The 22,027-nt window shown below is 36.1% G+C and overlaps 1 protein-coding gene across 11 annotated transcripts in view; it reads left to right on the top strand.

Annotated features, from left to right (window-relative positions):
* The window catches only part of SORCS2 (sortilin related VPS10 domain containing receptor 2), a 540,320-nt gene that overhangs the window by 507,073 nt on the left and 11,220 nt on the right, over positions 1–22,027 (top strand). For 7 of the 11 annotated variants that reach the window (XM_068188609.1, XM_068188607.1, XM_068188616.1 and 4 more), the window contains 7 exons: positions 550–683; positions 1,954–2,077; positions 3,782–3,894; positions 5,516–5,641; positions 10,232–10,331; positions 11,457–11,559; positions 20,023–20,180. In XM_068188609.1, coding sequence (XP_068044710.1) covers positions 550–683; positions 1,954–2,077; positions 3,782–3,894; positions 5,516–5,641; positions 10,232–10,331; positions 11,457–11,559; positions 20,023–20,180 — 858 coding nt within the window. The remainder of the gene's footprint in view (positions 1–549; positions 684–1,953; positions 2,078–3,781; positions 3,895–5,515; positions 5,642–10,231; positions 10,332–11,456; positions 11,560–20,022; positions 20,181–22,027) is intronic. The other 4 variants (XM_068188612.1, XM_068188611.1, XM_068188610.1 and 1 more) reach the window with 2 other exon arrangements.

Raw genomic sequence — 22,027 nt, 5'->3', positions numbered from 1 at the left:
CCCCTGATGTACAGATCTATTTTAAAGCATGAATTAATGAGATTTTTTGTGTGAGCATAACAGCTGATATTTTATAATGAAAATGAGTAGTCAGCAGCCTTCTTTTTCAGTTTTCTGATTTTCCCTTTGCAAATTGAGATTTGTTAGATTACTATTCATTTGATCTTTTGTTACTGAGTTTAAAAAAAGAAAAAAAAAGCTGAGATTGCCTTTTCCAGTTTTTAACTGGAGTATTTGCTTATGTGTTCTTGAATTTGACATGAGTGAAAAGAATGGGCACGAGAGAAGTCCATTTTGTTGATCTGTCTTATTGCTGTAAGATTTTTGTTTGAGGGGTTTTGGGGTCATCTGGGAGATGGTTTTTAGTTGAAATGAGGTCTTTCCAATTATGTCCATAGCTTTCAACATGGATGTAAAAGAGGGAGGAAAGGAGGGAGGGAAAAATAAATTCAGGACCTTATGGTGAACAGGTAGGAGGCTTTTGAGGAAGAAGGTTTTAATAAATTGATAGATTCTTGTTCAATTATATTTTCGGAATTTTTTTTTCAGCTCCCCTCCAAGCTTTAAATTTAGAAGTTGTTCCAGTCATTGGGAGAAACCAGGAGGTGAACCTGACAGCCGTCATTCTGCCCAAGAACCCTAATTTGACAGTTTTCTACTGGTGGATAGGAAACAATCTTCAGGTACACAAACAGTTCTGATTATTTCAAGAGATTATTTCAATCTCTTTCCAATAAAGGTTGTCCCCTTTTTTCAGTTTCTAAACTGTTTGCTTTGTCAGGGGGAAACAACAAATTCTTCTACTTCATTACCTGTGGGGGGAAAAAAAAAAACTTCTAGAGGTGACTGGATTTGGGGTCATACCTGGTGAATGATGAAACTTAGATTTATGCACTTCCAAGCTAATAACACGAGTGATGTAAATTGAAGTGCTGAACAAATATATATATATATATATATATATATATATATATATATATATATAATATATATATATATATATATATATATATATATATATATATATATAATGTACACACACACACACACATATATATATATAGGCTGTTTGGGTTTTTTTCATTGTATAGATAAATGTTTTCTGTGAGCTTAAAATAACTGTCATATCAAAAATAAATGTGTTATCTTAAAGGATATCAAAACATTGAGAGCACTCAAACAATCTAGTGTTATTCATTTGGGGATCAAAGTCTATATAAACATGTCCTAGAGCATTAAATATCCAAGTATTTCTATTGGGGAATATTTATTGTATAGCTGGGTTTATATCTTTTAAGGCAATTTTTTCAATAACATATAAGTAAGATATTTTCTTTATGAGACAGACTAAGTGTGACAGAAGAATGCTTCAAATAAGTGCAGTGAACTTTCTTCTTGTGAATGTGCTGTCTACTCTAATCCCAGCCTGTGTCTGCTCATCATTATTGAATTTGCTATTACAAGAAGAGGCTCTGTGGGTCTTGTGAAGGGTTTTGTAATTCTTAAGGATGTGGTAAGGGAACAGAGTATCTCAGCTCCACCTTAGAGGTCACTGTGGGCTGGTGCTCTAAGCTGACAGCACTAATCCTTTTGACCCTGACATACCCTACATTTTTTGAGGCAAATGAGTTGCTTCATACAATCTTGTAGAGACTGCTGAGTCTCCCTCAGACTCCATTAATTTTAGTGGGACCTGACTGAAAACCTAGTACTGGACTGATTACTCTAAAAGAAATTTTCCTCATCTGTCTGCTATTCTGATTATATAGGATCCTTAAAGGGGATGAAAAATTCTATATTGAAAATTGTAATAGATAGATTTGATAAAATATTGAAAAATTTAAATTTGATGTGAAATTTTTTGGGTGATATTTTTAACAACAGTCTCTTCCAGCACTGTTCTCGTGGTTCTTGCTGAAGTTCTCTTTTCAATTGTTCTTTGTTTTTTTAAAGCCACTGCTTACATTGGAGAGTTTTCTGGTGACAAAGTTTGCTGAGACAGGTGATGTCAGAGTTACAGTGCAAGTTTCCTGTGGAAGCTCTATGCTTCAGGACTCAAAGGTTGTCCATGTTTTTGGTGAGACATTAGTCTTTTTCCTTTTTTTGTTTCATATGGACCTCTAAAACCAGCCCTACCACAAGTAGCCTATTGTAAAATTAAATCTAATGCCAGATTTAATTGTTAAAATTAGAGGCATGAACAGTCACTAAATAACTCCACAAAGCTGAACAGTGGGATTTTATGGGAGGTTTTATCTCAAACATTTTGTTTCCTTTGCTTATTTTAAATGTTACTGTGGTTCCCAGATGCTATATGTGTTTAAATAGTATTTTGGCCTGTGACTAGGAAGTTTCCCAGAATGTGTAAGTAGTCTAAATACCTCTAAAAAAAAAGAAGAAAATGCTCTCAGCATTGAAAACCATGTCAAATAATTTCCTGTCATCACAAAATATCACTGTTACCTTGATGTTTATCTGAGATTTTGGATCAAATATAGCTCTGCTGTAATTATTAAATAACCCTTCAGCTCTTGTTCCACACTGTGCCCTTATGTGGCTTTTTTGTGTTTTATAATGTGGTGGCAAGGCAGAATATACTGTGAAAAATGCAGTGCTGGAAAATTATTTACATTTGTATTCGTGCTGTCACATTTGGGAATTGTGATAAGCATAAAAGCTTTTATTTTAATGCAGAGCTAAAAGCCTTCAGATATCATGCAACACAAGACGTGATACATCTCTATTGTCTGCAGAAGATTCTGTTATTTTTGCTTTTAGTATACTTACTAATTTGAAATAATGGCAAAACCTCCACTTATGCTAAATGGAGCTTTTATGAACCTGATCCTTTTTAAAGATAAATGAATATAATATTTATGTTACCACTTATAAATGCATCAGTTATTTAAGAAATCTTTAGAAGCATAACCCTCTTAGTGTGACTGCATCAATGTCTTTATCATTCCAGTGTTTCTTTTTCCAATCCTGATATCAAGAGCATGAAAGTACTGGCCACCAGGAAAATAAAGAAACTTTTGAAAAGAAAGCCATGTTAAAATAAAATTCTGCTGGAAATATTGGGGGGAAGCAGGTTTGACTTGTACATTCCAGAGGTTCTCTATGCCTGCTTTGCATTAAGTTCCTTAGGTTTTCATCCAAGGATGCTGTAGGGAGAAAGGGAAGATTTTAGAGACTACTTTCTGAGGATCATCCCATTTCTAGTATTTCAGATATTTTAGACAGTATCCAGAGAAATATTGTGGGTGTACCTTTGTTTAACTTTTTCTTCAAAGAGGGAAGTAGTTAGCCTTTGTCACACAATCTCTGTTCCTGTTTTCTTATCTAATTTATGGAGTAACATATTCATTTTATACAGAAAACAGAAACGTCTAGTGGAAGAACCCCCACATGCTTATGATTCAGTGAGAACAAAATCCATTGGTACACTTTCATTTCAAATAAAAGAAACCAATGACTTCCTTTTAATACTCCCTTATTGAGCTAGGGAAAAGTTATTGGGAACATTGTGACCCCAGAGCATGTATGTAAATCTGCTTTGTTTCCTTTTCTTCATCCTTTCTTTAGTCTTTGGGCACAATTTTGATGATGTTGATGAAAACACAGAAGGAAATTGAATGCCTGACAACAGAGAGCAGCAGGGGTTCTAGGTACTGCAGTGCTGCGCAGCAAAAAGTGCTAAATTGAGACTTTTACCTTTTAGTTCTGTCAAACCCCTTTTACAATCTAGTTTATTTCTTGCTAATTCTTTTTGTTTTTCTAGATCATTTTCATGTTCTTCCTCTGAAGTTTACTAAGGACCTGGACACGTACAACCCCGACATACCGGAGTGGAGGGAAGACATTGGGCGGGTGGTGACGCGACTTCTTGCAAAGGTGCTCCTTCAGATTGGTTGTAAAATTTTCCCTCGCCAGTCGTAAAGCTTGAAGGTTAAGTTAATACCTTCTCATTTGGAAGGTTTTTTGAAATGGAGGCAGAGCAAAATAATAAAGTGAACCTCATGAGCCACATTTCATGCAAGTTTGAGCCTAGTGTCACTTTTAAGTGCAAGCTGTCGACGATGATATTGTAGCACAGACAGTTTAGGTCTAACACAGCTTAATTGGCAATTAATGCTAAATATTGCTCTCTGGGATTAGAGATAGACATATTAGCAAACACTGCTGACTCCAAAGCAAGAAGTGTTAAGTAGCTTAAATGTGATAGATTTAGAAGCTAAGCAATGTGTAATATAACAGACATTATCTTTGTGTAAAAACAAAACAGAAAGAAAGAATTTCCTATGCTTGTTCTGTAACTTTGAAAATTATGTATAATATATAGGCACACAATTTGCACAGTTGTTTTTCAGAGCATGTTCACAAAATAAATCTGGATTTGGAACAGCTGTATCCTGTAGATTAAATCAAATACAAACTATGCAGTAGTGCTGTGGCATTAGATCACCTCATGGAGACTTTGGGCTCGAGAGCCCTTCAGGCAAACACCCTGCCAGCAACTGAGAGTGCACACACTGGCTTTCATGAGGGTAGTAATACTGAGATACAGCTTGATATTGTTTATAAAATATTTGAATTTTAAATCATTTTACTCTTCCTGGATTTGCAATTGTGCAAATCAAGTTCTAAACTTTTTAACTTTGTAGAGTTTGCTGGTTTTTTTTTTTTTTTTTTGAGATTCTTATCGAATGTCAAATTAATTTCTTGCTTTTATCAACTTAAACTCATTCCATAATGAGTTCTACTACTGTCAATCAAAAATATTTTACTCCCTCATAAAATTCTCTTTTATATAATAATTAATAAAACATTTGCCAAAGTATATGAACAATTTAATGGAGTTTCAGAATCTGTTTGGGGAAGGCCAAGGAAAGTGCCCAGGGTATGGTCACTAGAATTGTGTGGCTGCATTGTTCAAACATGGAGAAATTTGGGACTAAAAGCAAAATTTGCACAAACTATTTTACAGAGATATGCACTTGACTTTCAGCAGGGGAATGAAGGTATTCATTACAATTTTGGAAGCTGAATCTGAGTGTTCTTAGTCTCACATTGAAGGACTTCTCCGTGTCCATTAAGCACTTCCCTAAGCAACCTTCAAAAGCTAAAGGTAGCTGTAATGAATACGTACTTCTAAGTCTACACTGTGTCTGAATGGCCCACAAAGGATCCTAAACCACTCAGGATTTCTTTTTGTATATTATCTCAAAAGTGCTCAGCTATTGCAGGGTTTTGATAAAACCTGAAAGCTTCTTCATTTTGCCTTTTTTCTCGATGCCACTGAATTACTTTAATGTGATAACAACACTTAGGTCTTCCAGTATTCAAAGAGCAACTCACATTTCAGTACATTTATGTTTGGCTTTGTTCATGATTCAGCTTCTAGTGGAATTCCCTTTAAATATTAAGGATCTGAACAATGAAGTCTGAAAGCCATATGTGGAGTTACTTATGTATTTTATATAAAACACAAAGTCTGTCTCTGTTGTCTTCACAGGAGACCAGTATACCTGAAGAAACACTCATGACAGTTGTGAAACCTGGTCTGCCCACAGCTGCTGACTTGCATGTGCTACTACCAGCAAATCAACCAAAAAAGAAGAGAAGCGTAACAAGTGATAAGGTAACCAGAGCAATGCACATCTGCCTAGGACAGTCTTCATCCTGTTTTGCACTAAGTGGCTGTACTCTCATTGTCTTTATATGAAATTAAGAGGTGATCCCTGCCTATGTAAAGATCTCACTCCCATCTGACAAGATACATGTGAATGCTACAGCAGCTATGTCTGCTGTGTTTGACAGTGTACAGACCAGCATAATCTACTTTATTCTAGTATTAGTGTATTTCTCAAGAATATTTAATATTGGTCTATCTTTTAAACAGAAACAGCAGTGATGCATGTCATTCTGTGAAGATCCAGTAGAGCAAAGAATATCTGCACTGTCTTCAGAAGAAATTAGATTTCAGGTCCAAACAAACCCAGAATCTTAATCACTGACCCATAATGTAAATAGCATCAAGCAAGTATTTTCTGCCCTTGTACGAAAATGTCCTTTTCAATTGCTAAGAAACAAATATAGTGAACACAGGATTAAAAGTCAGACATTAGTTTCTCCCTAGTTGTTTTCTAACCATGTTTCCTCCATAGTAAAAGACTTCATGCCAGTTGAAAACCAGAAGACTGTTTGGCACTTAAAATTTATTGTATTTGTCCTTTTGCTGTGATAGAGAAGAAACATATCCCAGCTCTGTGCCTGTACCTTGCAGTTCGTGTCCTGCCAGTTACAAAGAATCAGTGTAAGGTATCCTTAACTTTGAAGGGCATTTTACAGCTTTTTAAGACAAGGTCACGGTCTCTGAAGAGCTGGAGAAATAGGTAAGACAAAGCTCTTCATATTGACATAAACCAAATAGATTGTGTTTGGAGTTCATGAGATATATGTTGGAAGGTCCAAAGGAGTATGTTGAAGTTGTCCAAGTACTTGAACAGGTGTCTATCATTAAAATGTGTGAGTGCACAAAGTTTTCTACTTTTTTTTGGCAGAAACCCCTATTGTTCTCCCGTGTAATCACAGTGAGAATTCCTGGGAGTCTGAATTCCTGAATTTCCTGTTGCAGGAAAGTTAATTTTAGCAGGTTGTTTCTTTTTTAGAGACCCATTCATGAACTAAGGCTTTCAGCCAGGAGAATATTATGACTTCAAAATTATTTGAAAATTTGCATTTCTTGAAGAAGCAAGGTGAAGCTTCTAAAGGAAATTCCTTATTCTGAGCCTGTGGGGAATGGACATGTTCAATAATTTAAGGAAACTAATAGTGATAGATCCTTTTGATTGTACAAACATTTTACTTCAGTGCAAAGTGTTATTATTTCCCTTTAAATCTCAATTTCTATATTAGTGCTGTGCTTCAAGGCAGCTTAAAGAGTATCAGTTAAAATCAATGCTGTCCCAAGGTTTTTCTCATGTTTGTGTATGAAACATCATGTGAGTTCCTTTAAAGCATAAAGAGGAGTAATCCCATGCTGCAAATGGTTTGGAAAAGCTTCCATTCAGCAGGGCTATAGGGATGTCCCAGTAGTGTAGCAGGACACAGTTTTGTAATTAGCTCTCCAGTAAGACCTTGCAAAGGATTTCTGGAAGTAGAGGAGCACTAGAAGGGGAAAGTAATTGTATAATCTGGAGAATATGTGCATATTTCTGACATTGTTGGGATGAACCAGGTCAGACCCACGGCTGGAGCAGGAATAAGGGAGACAGGAGCAATTACAGCAGCCTATGCTGTGCTGTGATAATAAGTCAGGTACACCAGTCTCACATTTAAACTCTGTTTTGTAGAGTACCATGCTGTAGAGATGTACAGCCAGTTCTCTTGTGACAGCTCTGGTTTTACATTATTTCTGTTTTTATATTATTGCTAATGGACATTGTTTTAGCTATTGATATGTGCATAGAAATTTGTTGATTTAGACTTCAATGGCAAACATTTTGATAAAATGTGTTATATCAGAATCAATTGTGACTTGAGAAATATCCTGAAAATATACCTATATAAATAAACTTAGAAGCAATAGCTTCTGGTAAGTCAACAGGAAAATACTCATGTTGTCATATGTTTAAATATTCCTTACATTCCCTTCTGTTACTAGAAGAGAATATTGAAGATTTTTATCATGAATCAGTGGAAAGACGTGCTTTGTCACGCTGCTCATGCCAGTTCTCAAAGTCAGTGTTGTGAGACTTTTGTGAGGACTCAGCAATGCAGAATGTTTTCTGTACATTTGGAGGAGGTGGCTATGATACCTTTAACTTAGGCATAGTTATAAAATGTCTTTTCTTCAAGAGAACCTCTTTGTTCTTGGCTGAAAACCTTTTAGATTTGGAAATCTTACATTATTTCAGAAAGATTAAAGGCAATAATTTCTTGCTCAGTCAGGGAACAGCTGCTTGCTGGATTTTTTTATTGGTGCTTTACATGAAGAATTGGGGTGTGATACTGTTTATTAGGTTAGTCATGTAGAATATGAATCATTACTGATAAAAGTAGCCATCAATAACAATGATGGTAAGTAAGTTGTCAGTGCAGTAGGAGGAGCCCTTTGGAAAATTCTGTAATTTTATTCCACTCTGATAAAGCCCTTTTTGTTTCAAATACATGCAGGGAAAAATAAAAACTGACTGTGATTTAATCTACTTTCAAGAACAGAGAAATTTCAAAAGTATTCCATTCTAATTATTGACTCTGGAGAAGACTTGGTTGCTTAATTTATGCACATTTACTGCATGTCTAATGTCAGGTGGGATGAGTCCAGTTGAAAGAGTCAATTAAAATGTAATTAAACTATAATCTGGAAGGCAGGGGCTCTAAGGAAGATTTCTATCCAGACAAACTACTTCACAAAAATTCCCAGTGAGTTGCTTTGGCAAAAAGGGAAAGTCAGAACCCAAGATGTAGAAATGGGTAAGAGTTTGAATATTATAATTTTTTTCATTCTTTTACATTCTTATAATGCAGGAGCCATTGTGTTCATATGTTCAAATAGTGTCATTGTAATGAAATGTAGGAAAAGAAGATGAAAAATTCAAATGCTGGTATATGAACCTTAATTTAAGAAGTCTAGAGAGGAGCTCAATAAATACCTTGGGGCAGGAAAAAATAGCAACCTATGAGCCCTGAAAAAAAACATCAGTCTGTCAGTGAAATAAGTAAGTCAAAACCATTGACTGGATTCATATGAGATTCAAATTTTTGACCTGAGAACAGGTTGTTCATATAGATTTGGGTATGAATCCAGCAGTGGGGTGTTAAACAACCAACAAGTCTTCTTTACTTAAGCAAAAACCACACCAAATGTTGGGTTCCTTATGAACCTGACGGGAAAATATGAGGAATTAAAAGTTATGGAGCTCAGAAATTTCATTTACTGGCTGCAAGTCAGATTAACCTTAAGTAGTTGTCTCTGGCACTGTACACCATAAACTCATGAATGAACCTGGATTGATACAAAGAAACTTTATTCATTGATAGCAGCATCACTTTAAAGCCTCCTAATCCTAAAGAGGAGTTACTCCTAACTCCTAAGTGGAGTTGTCATATCCATTTTCTTTTCAGGCTTTGGGCAGCAAGATAAATACTTAGGAGCTGTCTGCTGTAATTGTCTTGTGAAATAACTGAAGCTATGCTCACTTCACCCTTACGTTGAGTCATTCCCACTTAAAAAAAAAAATTAATAAAGTCAGTGGAATAGCTTCAGAAGTTAGATATTCCTCAAAAAGAATGATGATATTTGAACTTTTGTATAGTGTCTGTCCATAATATGAGAGGGACTACAGGGATTTTTATCCATTATACTTCAAAAGCTTGTAAAAGATGAGCACCATAATTGATAATATCGTAAAAGGAGTTACTTGTGAAGGTTTCATGGATATAAAGCAGATTTCTAATTTGGGATCCTCTGGGAAGTCATGTCCCAAATTATAAGGCATAAAGTATAAAACTAGCTTTGATCTTTTAGAAAATTGACCATGTTGGAGACACAAGCAAGTAGAAAGTATAATTCAGGCAATTTGTCATCTGGGGTTAGGATGTGAGGGTATATTTTATGGTTCTGCTCCATAGAAATATGAGAGACCATATTTCACTATGCTCTATTCACTGGAGGAAAATGAGAGGAATACTGATTTTTTTTTCCACATGGATGAATGTATATATTTCCATGGAGTATTGTTAAAAATTAGCTATAAATGCAATTTATTCCATTATAGGTAAGGAGGTAAGGTAAATTATGACATGCAGTTCATTATAAAATAGTAGTTAATTTTCATGGCAAGAAATCCAAAGTGATATCACAGGTTTTCTTCTGATAGGTTAGAATAATGGGGGCTTTTTAATATGGATTATGCATTGTGTGAGTTATGACCCAGGTAAACCCAATAGCGTGTGCAAATTGCTTGCTGTCTGTCTCATACTGGGTAAACGTAAAGACTTGGGTAATCAAAAAGAAAGATTTGGCTATAAAATTGTGTCATTTTCAGCTTTTATGTCTTCTGGAGTTTTGCTTGATTTTTACATATTGAATTTCTTTTAGATTTCAGCTCATCATTGACAAGTGCTTTCACCATTTAAAGAACCAGAGGTTTTCCTTTTTAAAACATTGTGTCTCAAAGTGGAACAGAGCACAAGACATCTGACATCCTCTCTGTTTTATTTTCAGAGAATAGCAGCTATAAAGCAGGCCCTGAATGCACACAACATCAGTTTCTTTCTCAGAGGAGGATACTGGGTCTTAGTGACTTTAGCTGACTCCAGTTCAGGTAAATATACAAAAAAAGCTATCAGTAGACCAACTTTCAAATGCCTGTTCAAGTTCGAATAATTTAAGGAGAAAGACTTTTGATATCAATATGTTTGTGTACATATAATACATATGTATATATTTACTTGGTACTTGTTACATATAAATAAACACATATGCATATATGATTATATATATGTTTTTACATATATACACATGCATGTATAGATGCATACATTTTCATTTGGTCATAATGAACGATCACAACCAAACAAATATTTTTTGATGTTTCCATTTTTTCATACCTCATGATTTGTATCACATGCTTCTTGCTTTTTCTGTGTAAGCACAACATAAATTAAATACTTCCATTGTACAAAATAGTGCCCTGAAGGAAGAGCCAACCAGGCTTCAAAAACTTGTCTGGTGATCTAAAAGCACTTTAGGTTGCACTGGCTGCTAAGAAAGCAGAACTTCTCTGCCCTGTATCAGCCATTATCTCTGCTGCTGTGACTAGATGGGTCTAACACAAGGCTTGCTGCATCTCTGCCATGTATCTCTGATCTTCTGGTCAGCTAATGGGAAGGTTGCTGTAGGGTCTCCACATTGCTAATCCTGTCCTAAGTTTTTTTTTTTCTCTGTTTAAAACAAATGGAAATAGGGCAGGGGTAGTTTTGTGCCTTTCCTGCCTCCCTGGATTCATTGTTGATGGAAAGTGGTTGAAGAGAGTATGTGTGTATTTTAAACAGAGAGATGTTAAAATGATGTTTTAACTAGAAAGTCCAGCTTTGACTTGAATATTTTATGAGAATATTCTGTAATTTTTATTTGTGCTTGTTTTATGTATTTAAGGGGCGTGATCATTTACTGTGACAACTTTAGATTCCCTGAAAAAACCCAAACAACCACTGAGTATGCTGTTTGTTGCTTTCTATTTTTTAAATGGGTCCTCTGTCCTTCAGTAACAAGTCACCAACTAATTCTGTGGTTTTGCCTTTCTGAAGAAGCCAGATGGAGTGAAATGAAGAGGTTGCAAAAACAACAACCAATGTTTTTGACCTGACAATTAAATAGAAATAATGCTCAAGAATGTGAATGATGTTGAAGGGGACATGCAAAACTGTTCTTTTATTTTGTATTTCAGACTCTCAGAGGATTGGAGGAGGCAGTGGCTACTGGGCTATTGTGGTTCTCTTTGTTATTTGTCTAGTTGCAGTTGGGGCTTTCATCCTCTACAAGTTCAAAAGGCAAGTAAACCTTAATCAACAGATGCATTTTAATAATTAGATTTATCCATGGATTAGCAAGACAGAGTTTGTTATTTATAAAGGAGATTTCTTGAATAATTGCAAAAAGTACACCACTTTGAAAGTCATATTTTTCTGAATTTTCAGACATCATGGTACTGCACTGATGCTTGTTTCACTTGCTGTGTTCCCAGATAAATATCAGCAATATGGGAACTATGGACAGTTTGTTCAGTTTGTCTAAATAATGCCATCAAGAATCCGAGCTGAATCTCCTTAATAATAAAATCTTATTCCTGATTAATTCCCTTCTCATTACTCCTAACAGTTATGAATAAACTAAAACTATCGGAATTTAGGGATAAAACTAGGGAGTGCATCTGCAATGCTGATTTGCTTAAAAAAATGGTTTTATCGAAGCATGTAATGCTCTGGGGCTTCTCTTTGCACACATTACATTTTAATTGCTGAGGCAATGCCATGGAGAATGACTGACAGAAAGAAATTAGCATTAGCTTGGCAGTAGCGTGTGTGGAGGGAAGAAATATTTCTGCAAGCAGCCCGTGTGTGGAGCATATTCTCAAAACTGAGCAATGCCAGCCTTGGACAGTCTGATATCTCTTTAGTCTGTGATTGATTTTAAACCAAGCTGATGTGCAATATAAAAAACTTGTTGTTGTTCATGGGGCAGTGTTATCATTGTCTATCCTACTGGCATTTCTTTATCTCTGGGGCATTCAGAAGCTGTTGGGTTTGAGCATACTGGAAACTAGCCTTCATCTTCTTCTTCTTCATCACCATCATCATCATCTTCTTCCATTGTCCTTCCTCAGTGAGGATTCATACTGATTTGCCTCATTTTTTAAGGAGTGATTTTTATTTAAAATAAATATAAGTTTATAGATCTAGAAGCAGCATTAAGTTTGTGACAGCGGTAAATTAAGCTAGCATTAAGTAAGACATTGTTTAGCTAAAATATTTTTATGTCAGTAGAGAAAAACGCCTTTTTCTTCAAGAACCTAAGTGTTTTAGAGTTCATAGTGACTGATTGCTTTAAAAGATGAAGCACAGAATACTATATCAGACTGTCTACAATGGAATAAAAATCCATTTTGCTCTTTTAGGTGCCTGAAGCAAAGAAGAAACATAAAAATGGTTGATGTGATGTAATTATATTATTTCAATAGCAATACAATGGAGGATATTCTGTTTGTGTTTTGATCATAAAACTTCCTTGTAATATCTTTTAGAAGCTTTCTGATTTATATCTTCTATTAGCTCTTAAATGAGAGCAATTAAATAACAGTCAGAATTACTGCATGGTAGAAGAAGTATAAAATATTCAAGAAAGGAATAGAAACATATTCTTCCTTGAGTTCTTTCTAAAATGCCCAATGAACCATTGCTTTATAAGTAGAGCTTTTATTAAGGAGGAAAATACAGCACAATTTCCAAATTGTGAGCTTTAATATCTCTCACACTTCTGTATATAATTCATGAAAGTCATTTGCATTTACATTTGGGGGCTGGAGGTAATTTAGATGCAAGTGAGGACTATTATGAGATATATTCAAAAGTTTACCAGTAGCCTAAAACTGCTGTTGGCATTGATGAATGACCATGCAGTATTGTTCAATTTTAGTCTGTATCTTATCTGTTTCTGAGATATTTGAAAGATTCCTTTTTAAATATTACTGCTAAGCTTTTCAAAATTGACAATTTTTTGTTGCATCCTTCATTTACAATTTCTTCTTCAAAGAATATTGAGCACCTAATCAGTGCTATGTTTCAAAAATTGCTTCTTCCTCATGGGCTCCCTGTGAACTCCTGTCCCACCAAAATCTTTAATCCTTTTTAAAAAGTCTTTCCTGTGTTTATGGAGATGGTTGGTGCACTGCTGAATCCTCTTGGAGTACTTGTTGGGAGTACAGTCCCTTTAAAGTCAGTACAGTGAGTACATAGTTTACAAACTGTCCATAGGGACTGAGGCTATGAAATGAGTGTCCTTTATAGATATAAAAGTCACAAGTTATAATAGATAAAGGAGACTTTTCACTATTATATGCCTGGGTATTAAAGATTAATTTGCTGAAATAATGCTATAGGCAATAAAAGTGTTCAATTTTAGGTGATAATTTCAGAACTGCTGTGGCCTACAGTAACTCAGATAACTTGGGGAAATAAAAATATTATTTAATTCCACAGAGAAGTTACAGATGCGTAAAGTGCTGAAAGGATAATACCGTCCATAATTATGGTGTATGACTTGCAAACCTAAGGAGGAGATGGAAGACATATGGTGGTGCCCTCCCTTCATTCATGTAGATTATTAGAAGGGTTAAAACTCTTTTTTCCCTATCTCAGTGAATTTTTTTTTTATTCTAGTTTTATCACTACACTGATTGCATCTGAAGGACCTGCAGCTAGCATTGGAGCACATGCAAAGCAAGTGGTTTGCAGGAGACTGTATGAACATGTCTTGGGCTGCTTTCTCTCTCTTTGCTGGCTCAAAGTTATGTTTGATATCTGCAAAGATGCAATATGGAAAAACTATCTTGCAAAATAAGATGATGACTGGACTGGCAGGGAGGTTACAGCTTCATACATGAGAGCATGTCATCTATTTGCAATGACAGAATTCAGGACTTGTGATGAAAAAAGGAGAGAAAATAGCAGACTTTTGTGTAGACCTACAGCTTTGATAGAAAATGGCAAAACATACTCAAACTGCCCCAAGGTTTCTGAGTGCTGAAACATCTTGTCCCCTGCCCAAATTTTTCCTGAAGTCTATAATTTTATGATCTACGAGATAACCAGAGGTGTCATGGCTGTCTCGCTAATGATTAGATGTCTGTGGGTCACATCTCTTCTTATATGCCCTAATCCCAAATACTTAAGCATTGACTAGGAAGACTGCTGCCCTCTGTTTTTACATGCTGTAAAATTGCAAGTGTTTGTCATTTCATGTCCCCATTCCTGAAATTCATGCATCCCCCACTTTATCTGATGGTTTCTTTGTGCATCCCGCCACTTCCTGAAAAACTGGTGCTGGAGTCCCCAGAGCTCATTAAGTGACTCTTGGCAATCCCAAGTGTGATTCATTGCTTTAAGAAAGGTGGGGGGAAAAAGAAAGAAGCCAAAATGCTTTGAGAAAATACAGGAGTTTGATCCTTTGTGATCAGAATAGATAAGGATTTCAGATTAGGGCTATTTTTACTCTGTATGTGGCAAGTAAATTTTAAATTATAAATGTGATGGGTTTTTAAAAGCTAATTGCATTGGTGTTCAACAAATGAGCTGTTTGGTTTATCTGAGCTTTTGGTTTAATAGTTTAGAGGAGGAATTTTGAACATGGAAACAAGGAGCAAGGGGTCATTCCTGCAGGTGAATGAACCATGGCTGTGCAGGAGGAGCAGCACTGTCAGCAGGTTTGGGTGGTGGGCAAGCCACGAGTGAAGCGCCTTTGCCCTGCTCTGCTCTGCTCACTTCCTGACTATGGAAAGCACCACAGAGCGGGTGCCTCAAGCAAACAACATGTTGCAATACTCACTAGTATGCTCCAGTTGTTTAACCATCCAGGTAAAATGGACTGCAGCTGCTTCTTTTGTCCACAACAATATGAAGCAGCTGGAAAATAATTTTGAAAAATTCTGGGCTATTTCTTAATGCAGATCTGGGATCTGTGTATATTTTTCTTATACCATGCCATCTTTACTAGATTTAGTTCAGTAAAAACACATTTCTTCCATTCCCTTTGAAACAATGTTTGTATTTTTTCGTGGTTTTCAAGCTGCCATCCAGAAAAGATTTCTTCATCCTCTCAGAAGAAGCTTTATGGTGTGGGATCCTGGGCAACAGTATAGAGAAGGGAAATAGCACTGTCTGCACCAGGCAAAGTGGAGGAAAGCAAAATTATATTTTAGCCACATCAAAGCTGCCATGTAATCATCATGCTACTAGCAGAATATCTGAAATCATCATTTTCTTATTTTTCATTTCTGTATAATAGCAGGATATTTGAGTAGCCAAACCAGAGCAAATAGCTGGCTTTTGTGCTTATGTATTTTACCTGGTTAATTGCAGCAAATTCAATTCTCTGAAAGAGTATGAAAATCTTCACCTTTTAATTTGTATGCAAATTACTACTGCAAACTACTTTACTACTTAAAGCTGCATGCATTGCTTTCACAAATCACTATGAATCGTCTTCACCCAGATTTATACCATTTTGTGTGTATTCCTTTTTTGCCTGCTACTATCAAGTACCAATTTTGGTAAATGAATCCCCTCTTGGGTAATTTCCACAATCTGAAGCAGAACTGTGTTATCTTTCTGCCTCATTGACTTACTATCTCATTTTCAGTCTCTGAAGAAAAGCTATCTTTTTTCCCCACCTTGCTTATACTACTTTTATGTTCCATGAGAGCAAGCTTAGTCCCAATCCATGCCTTTTAGTGATAAAAAAAACAGGCACTAATTCAATGTTCCATAATATTTTGTAAAAACATCCTCAGAAATCAAAGTAATAGCATGCAGAAAAGATTTCAGAAATGAAAGAGGCGAGTATATCAGGAGTGCCTTAAAGCACAAAGAAGTCAGTCGTCTGAATATTTGTCCAAACATAATAAAGTCAACACCACAATAAAGTATTCTATTTAATGGATTATTATTGTTGTTATTTTTATTTAAGTTCCAAGAGAATGCTACATTATTCCACATTCTTTGCCATGTGGATATGTTCATATTTTTTATACTAAACTGAATTTTAATCAAGCCTCTGGAAAATAAATGAAGTTTCATAAAGGCAAGTGAATATTTTTTTCCACAAAGAAGGAATTGAAAGCCAAATAAACTAGAGCTTAAATGAGTAGGAATCAATATCGCATCCCCCTCCTGCTGTTCCTTCCTGCTGAACATTTTTAAGTGCTAACAGTTTGGGGTATGAATTGATTAGAATTTGTGAATAAAGGAAAGAAAACAAAATACTTCCTGGAATATCTTCTAAAAGGGAAGACCTTTTGGGGGACCTGGAGAGCTTGGTGGAAATCATGTGCTGTGATGTTCTTTAGTAATGGTGTGCAGAATTACATCTCAAGCTCATATTTTTATGGTCCTCAAGGCAGGCAAAATATTTCTTCCTTCTCATGTTTGAAATAAAATGCTACAGGAAAAACAAAAGGAACTAAAAATGTCAACCATGGAGTGCTGCTCAGCAGAGGTAATTGTATCCAGTGATGGATGTGAAGCACATGCATTTTGCAGATGAGTTAAGCCCCCAAAGAAACGATTGCATAATCTTCCTGTCTGTTCTTCTAAATGTGCTTTCAATATTCATATTGCTGATACAAATCTCTTGGGTCAAATTTTGTGTTTTGTCATGTTTTCACTGTAGTCTTTTATGTAGACCCAAGAATTTCAGCTCTGCCTGCTTCAAACAGTTACATTGGACTCAAAATTAACTGCTTCTTGAAGAAGAGCAAAGCACATCAGGGTACACTAGAGTTTTACTCTGTGTAAGTAGAGATGGCAGCCTCCTTCCTGCATGTTCGAGCAGCAAGAAGCAAAATTGCCAGAATCAGGCCCATCTTTAGCAAGGCTTCAGTATCCACATCCAATTTCATCCCACAGTGTGGTCATCCCTTGTAAACAGAATATCCGGCACATGTGTTAAAAATGCCTCTTGGAAAGGCTTGGACTATCATTTTCTTCAGGGTGGTTGAGTGTGTTCCTTGTAAACCTGAGCCACTATGAGACACAGAGAGATCTCTGTAGTGTTTAAAAGGTCTAATGCCTACAGTACATGTCTTCTCAAGGCCTGTGATATTCTCCTTCCTCCAATCCATTCAATGTTACAATCTTTTCCATGTGAGTGTGAGAAGCAAAGGAAGGCGTGGAAATACTGAGTACCTCAGTTTTATACCTTCCCCAAAGGATCTGTGCTTAGCAGAATTGAGCAGGATAAGGCAAGTGAGAAATAACAGCTCACACTTTTTTTTTTTCTCCTTTAATTCTTAAGCCATAAGGGAATAGTCTTAACAATATATTTCATGGTTATTTGTGAATTTGAGAGGTTTCTTCATTCTTCCTGAATATGTTTACTAGTATGTGTTTTGCTCATGGTTATTTCTAACTAATAAGTCATGCAGGAGCCATGAGTTGAAGCCTCAGGATTTACACCAAAGCACACACTCTGTTAACCTGGTTTCATAGGCAATAGTCACACTGGCAGCTCTTCTCCCTTTATGTAACTGCAAAGGTCTGATGTGCCATATGGGTTTGAGATGTTTAACAATTTTATTATGTCAAAATTGTTTTGATAATGCCATTGATGCTTCTCCAATCTGTCAGAAATAGTTCAGACAAGGTTATTATAATTATTGTAGAAACATATGTGCTAATTCTGCAGATGGGTTACAGAGACATTCTTCTGGGTTTTGTCTCCCTTAGGCTTTTGATGGTGGACTGAAAGTGAGCAGTTTGACAGGTTTGATGCAGGTCTGATTGAGAAAATAGTTCTCCACATGACCAGTTTCATTACCAGACACATTAAAATCAATCTGGAGTTACTGGCCCTAGAGAAAAAAAATCAAAATTAATTACCTAATGTATTTGTTTTGGTTATGAGGGGTGTCCTTCCCTCTTGCAAAATGGCTTTTTTAATCCATATAATGAAAGGAGAGTGATGCAGGCCTTGGTTTTATGTGTATGTTTTTGTTGGAGGAGCCCTCAGACCTGTTGAAGTGATCATAATAGCACAGCATTGTGTCATCAGACCTTCTTTCCATCCTTTTTCTTTTTCTTTTGGTTTTGTACTGCTTACAAATAATGGGATAAAATACCTAATTTTTATTTAGAGATATAATTTTGTGTGTGTGTTTGTGTATACACATACCTTACAGATATGTGTGTTTGTGTAGATATGTAGGACTCAATTTATCTTTTGGATTGCACAGATTAAAGGGAGGAGATTATCTTCAGTCATCTTAAATTTTTAGTAAGTTAAATTTATTTTCATTACTTTGATGGAGTGGAAGTTGATTTGCAGAATAGTTTGTTGCAGTAACTTTTTTTATCTCAAACAAAATGCTAAAGACACCTTCTTGTGAAATGGCATTTAAAACATATCTTCTTCAAAAGCCTAGAGAAAAGAGATTAATCTGTATATTTATACAGATTTTAAACTGCTGCTGTAATATGGAGCAGGAGATGGTTGCTTTTAGAGAGATGCCTAAAAATTAGTGTCACTTTTAGTGACACTATTCTCTCACTGTCTAAAGGGGCTCAACAGAAACCACAGATGTTCAACCCTGTTTTTTTCTCTTCTTCTGCTTGTTTTTCTTTTCTACCCATTGTAATAATCTGGCTTTAAGCACAGACTTTGACAGCCATGATCTGCTGTCAGGCTGCTCAAGCTGTCAAGCAGCTTCTGGCACTGTAGGAAATGGAGCTTAGAGCCTGCAGCTCCCTAATCAGAAGTGTCTGCTTGGTGCTTGAGAAAGGATGTCCTCATTTGCCTAGGCAGACTGCAGGTGAACACAACTACAGCACAAAGGGCAGGCTTTTGAGGAATGTTTAAACCATAAAATCTGTTGCAAAGCTAGCAGTCCCTGATTTTTTCCTTTGAGTTGACAAAGTCTAATTGAAATTAATCTAGTTAAGAGCCCCTTATCAATATTAAGTCGTAAGCCTCCCAATCTCAGCCATGGTGATAATTTAATAAGATGCTTTTTGTTTCTCTGGATTCCAGTCAGAGTGAGTGAATTATTGTCTCTTGTGAAGTTTGTCTAATTCATCAGTTCCCAGTCCAAACTTTATACTGTGTCTCCTTCAGTGCTGCCTGCTAAACTTAACCAGCCTCCCCTGTCTTGTGCTCTTATTGATGCTTGTTTATGTTCTTATTCCTTCTCCCTTGGTCCTGGCCTCCTGACTCTTCAGTCTCTGCTCCTTTCCATTCCTTGTCTCCTGGACTCCTCCTGACTATTTCTCCCTGTCCCTGAGGAGACTATGAGTCTATCTGATGCTATCACACTTCAGTGTCAGCCCACATGCTCAGGAAGATGTGATGATGATTGCAGCCCAGCTTAATGTATGTGAGGACACCTGGGATCAAGAATGAACATCCACTGGGCCCTTTTATTGCTTGAATTCTTAAAATAGGTTTTCTACGGCTTTAGGTTTTTTTGTTTTTGGTTTTTTTTCAACATTGCTCATTGTCTGCCAATCTTAGAAATGGATGTTTAAATATTATGTTAGTCTGAAGATCCTGATAAGGCAGTTACATAAAACTGCGACTGAGAACAAAGAGTTTGTAAGTTTAGGTTATAATCAAAAAATTAAGGAAGGAATGGGATTGGTGATAATTTTTTTTTCTGGAACAACTTGGTCCTGCTTGAGCTCTGCTCTGGTGCCAGGGTGTGTAACATGAAAGAATTCCATCCCAAAATTTTTTCTTGTCCCATTTAGGAAACTGCCAGGCAGAAATGTCTACGCTCAGATGCACAATGAAAAAGAGCAGGAGATGACAAGCCCTGTTAATCACAGTGAGGACACCCAGAACATCATCCAGGGTGAGGAGTTTATTGATGATGATCTGGACTCTCAAACACTAGGTAACGCAAGAGGTAACTTCATTTTTAGCTTATAAATTTTCATAAGTAGTTAATTTTAAATTGATGTTTGTTTTCATTTTATTTTTTTCATTTTCTGTTCAGTCTCAAAAAGATGCAAATGGTAACAACACTAACAAGGGATTATCTCAGTCACCTTTTGGCTTACTTGAGATACAGCCTAATGTGTGGATGATGTGCTATATACAGCTTGAGTACAGACATAGTAGTTTAATGTCAGGAGACTAACTTGGACAATTTTAGAGATAAATTATATTTGGTAGAATGGGATATAATATGCAACAGTTGAATTCACTCAATAATCCCCTGAATTAGTGGAAAATTGAGTTCAGGCCAGAAGGATTTGTAGAGTCAATGCTTCTGAGATTTCAGATGGATTGTATGGAGCTCCATTGCTTTATTTGCCTTCATATTCCAATGGCATTTAAAGTTTTTGTTATTAGAAACATTAAATTTATTCATGTATCAAAAGCATCAAAAGTCTTCCTTAATTTAGCTGTTGATTTTCTAGTATTCATGAGGTGGTTTTAAAGAACCCATGAGGGAAACTTTCTGTGAGTATCTCTCAGTGCAAATTATTTCAGTGTCAGGTGGAAGTGTATATCCTGGTACCCTGTGGTGAATTTTGATGCAACATGGAGTTCTGATCTACAATACATTGTATTCAGACTGCTTTCAGGTCACAGTCTGAAAATTTTAGGACAATGTAAAAAACACCCAGTTCCATTTCTGAAAATTTGTGAAAATAAATCAGATGATCCAAAGCTTTTGGGATTTATAGCAATAGATTGATGGTGTGAAAGGCAATTGTAATGTCTTCGTGAGCCTCAAGGAAGAAGATGAGTTTTAGCTGCACCTGAGGTAGCCTGGGCAAGACAGAACCTGGTCTGACGAGAGATTTCTTTATCTTGGGTTTCACCTTTTTTGTTTGTTGTCGATGTCTTTATTTTCATTTGCAGAACTGTGTGCTGCTTCTAGGTTCTTGGAGGTGTTAGCTTTGAACACAAGGGAAGAATCCAGCCTCTTGCTTTGCTTTGTGTATTTCTATCTCTTCTTTGACAACCTTGTGTATGAGTATGACTGCTTTCATTCTAATTTTGTAAGACGACCTTTGTTACTCTCCTGACTTTACCGGAGTTAGTTCCAAAAACAAACCTGGAAAAACAAAGTCTATGTTAAATTTGTTTGGTCATCTTGTCTCCAGGGTCTTTAGAGGAGAAGCTGAATGCTAACAAGGTTCTTGCAGACATGCCTATTAAAGTGGAGCATTCAAACACCTCTAGTAATGTACAAAAGCATATCTTCTTTTAATGGTGGAAAATCCCTCGTGGCTTATTTAAAAGAAGGCAGCTTGGGATGCTCTAATAAAGAAACGCTACCCTGATTTGTAACACATTTAGAAATAATCTCTGCTTGCCCTGCCCTTGTTACTCAGAGAAAACAAAAATCTTCCATCTGAGCAGAGCATTATTTTTGGGATAAAGACTACAAGATCATGATGTTTTGATGACATAAGAATATAAATGTGATTTTGAGGTGATTTGTGCTTCAGCCAGGTTGTCTGCAGCAGCAGACTTTCCAGGAGAGTGTAAAAAGCTCATTTTTGTGGATCATAATAATTCGTATTTGTCAGCTGCTGTACAGCTTTTAGACAGAAGATGTTATTTAATACATAAAACTACACTCCTGCTCACTCTACTGTTTTGTTATTTGCAATACTTTCCACTAGCTCCGGTATTGCTCAGTACTGCCAAGAAAATTTTCCTGTTAATGATACTCTATTTTATCTGGTTTAGAGTATGAAACATGTTATAATCCCTGCTTTATATTAAATTCTGGTT

This window comes from Anomalospiza imberbis, chromosome 4 (assembly GCF_031753505.1).
Source record: "Anomalospiza imberbis isolate Cuckoo-Finch-1a 21T00152 chromosome 4, ASM3175350v1, whole genome shotgun sequence".
NCBI classification, from domain to species: Eukaryota; Metazoa; Chordata; class Aves; order Passeriformes; family Viduidae; genus Anomalospiza; species Anomalospiza imberbis.
This window is presented reverse-complemented; position numbering and strand designations above follow the sequence as displayed.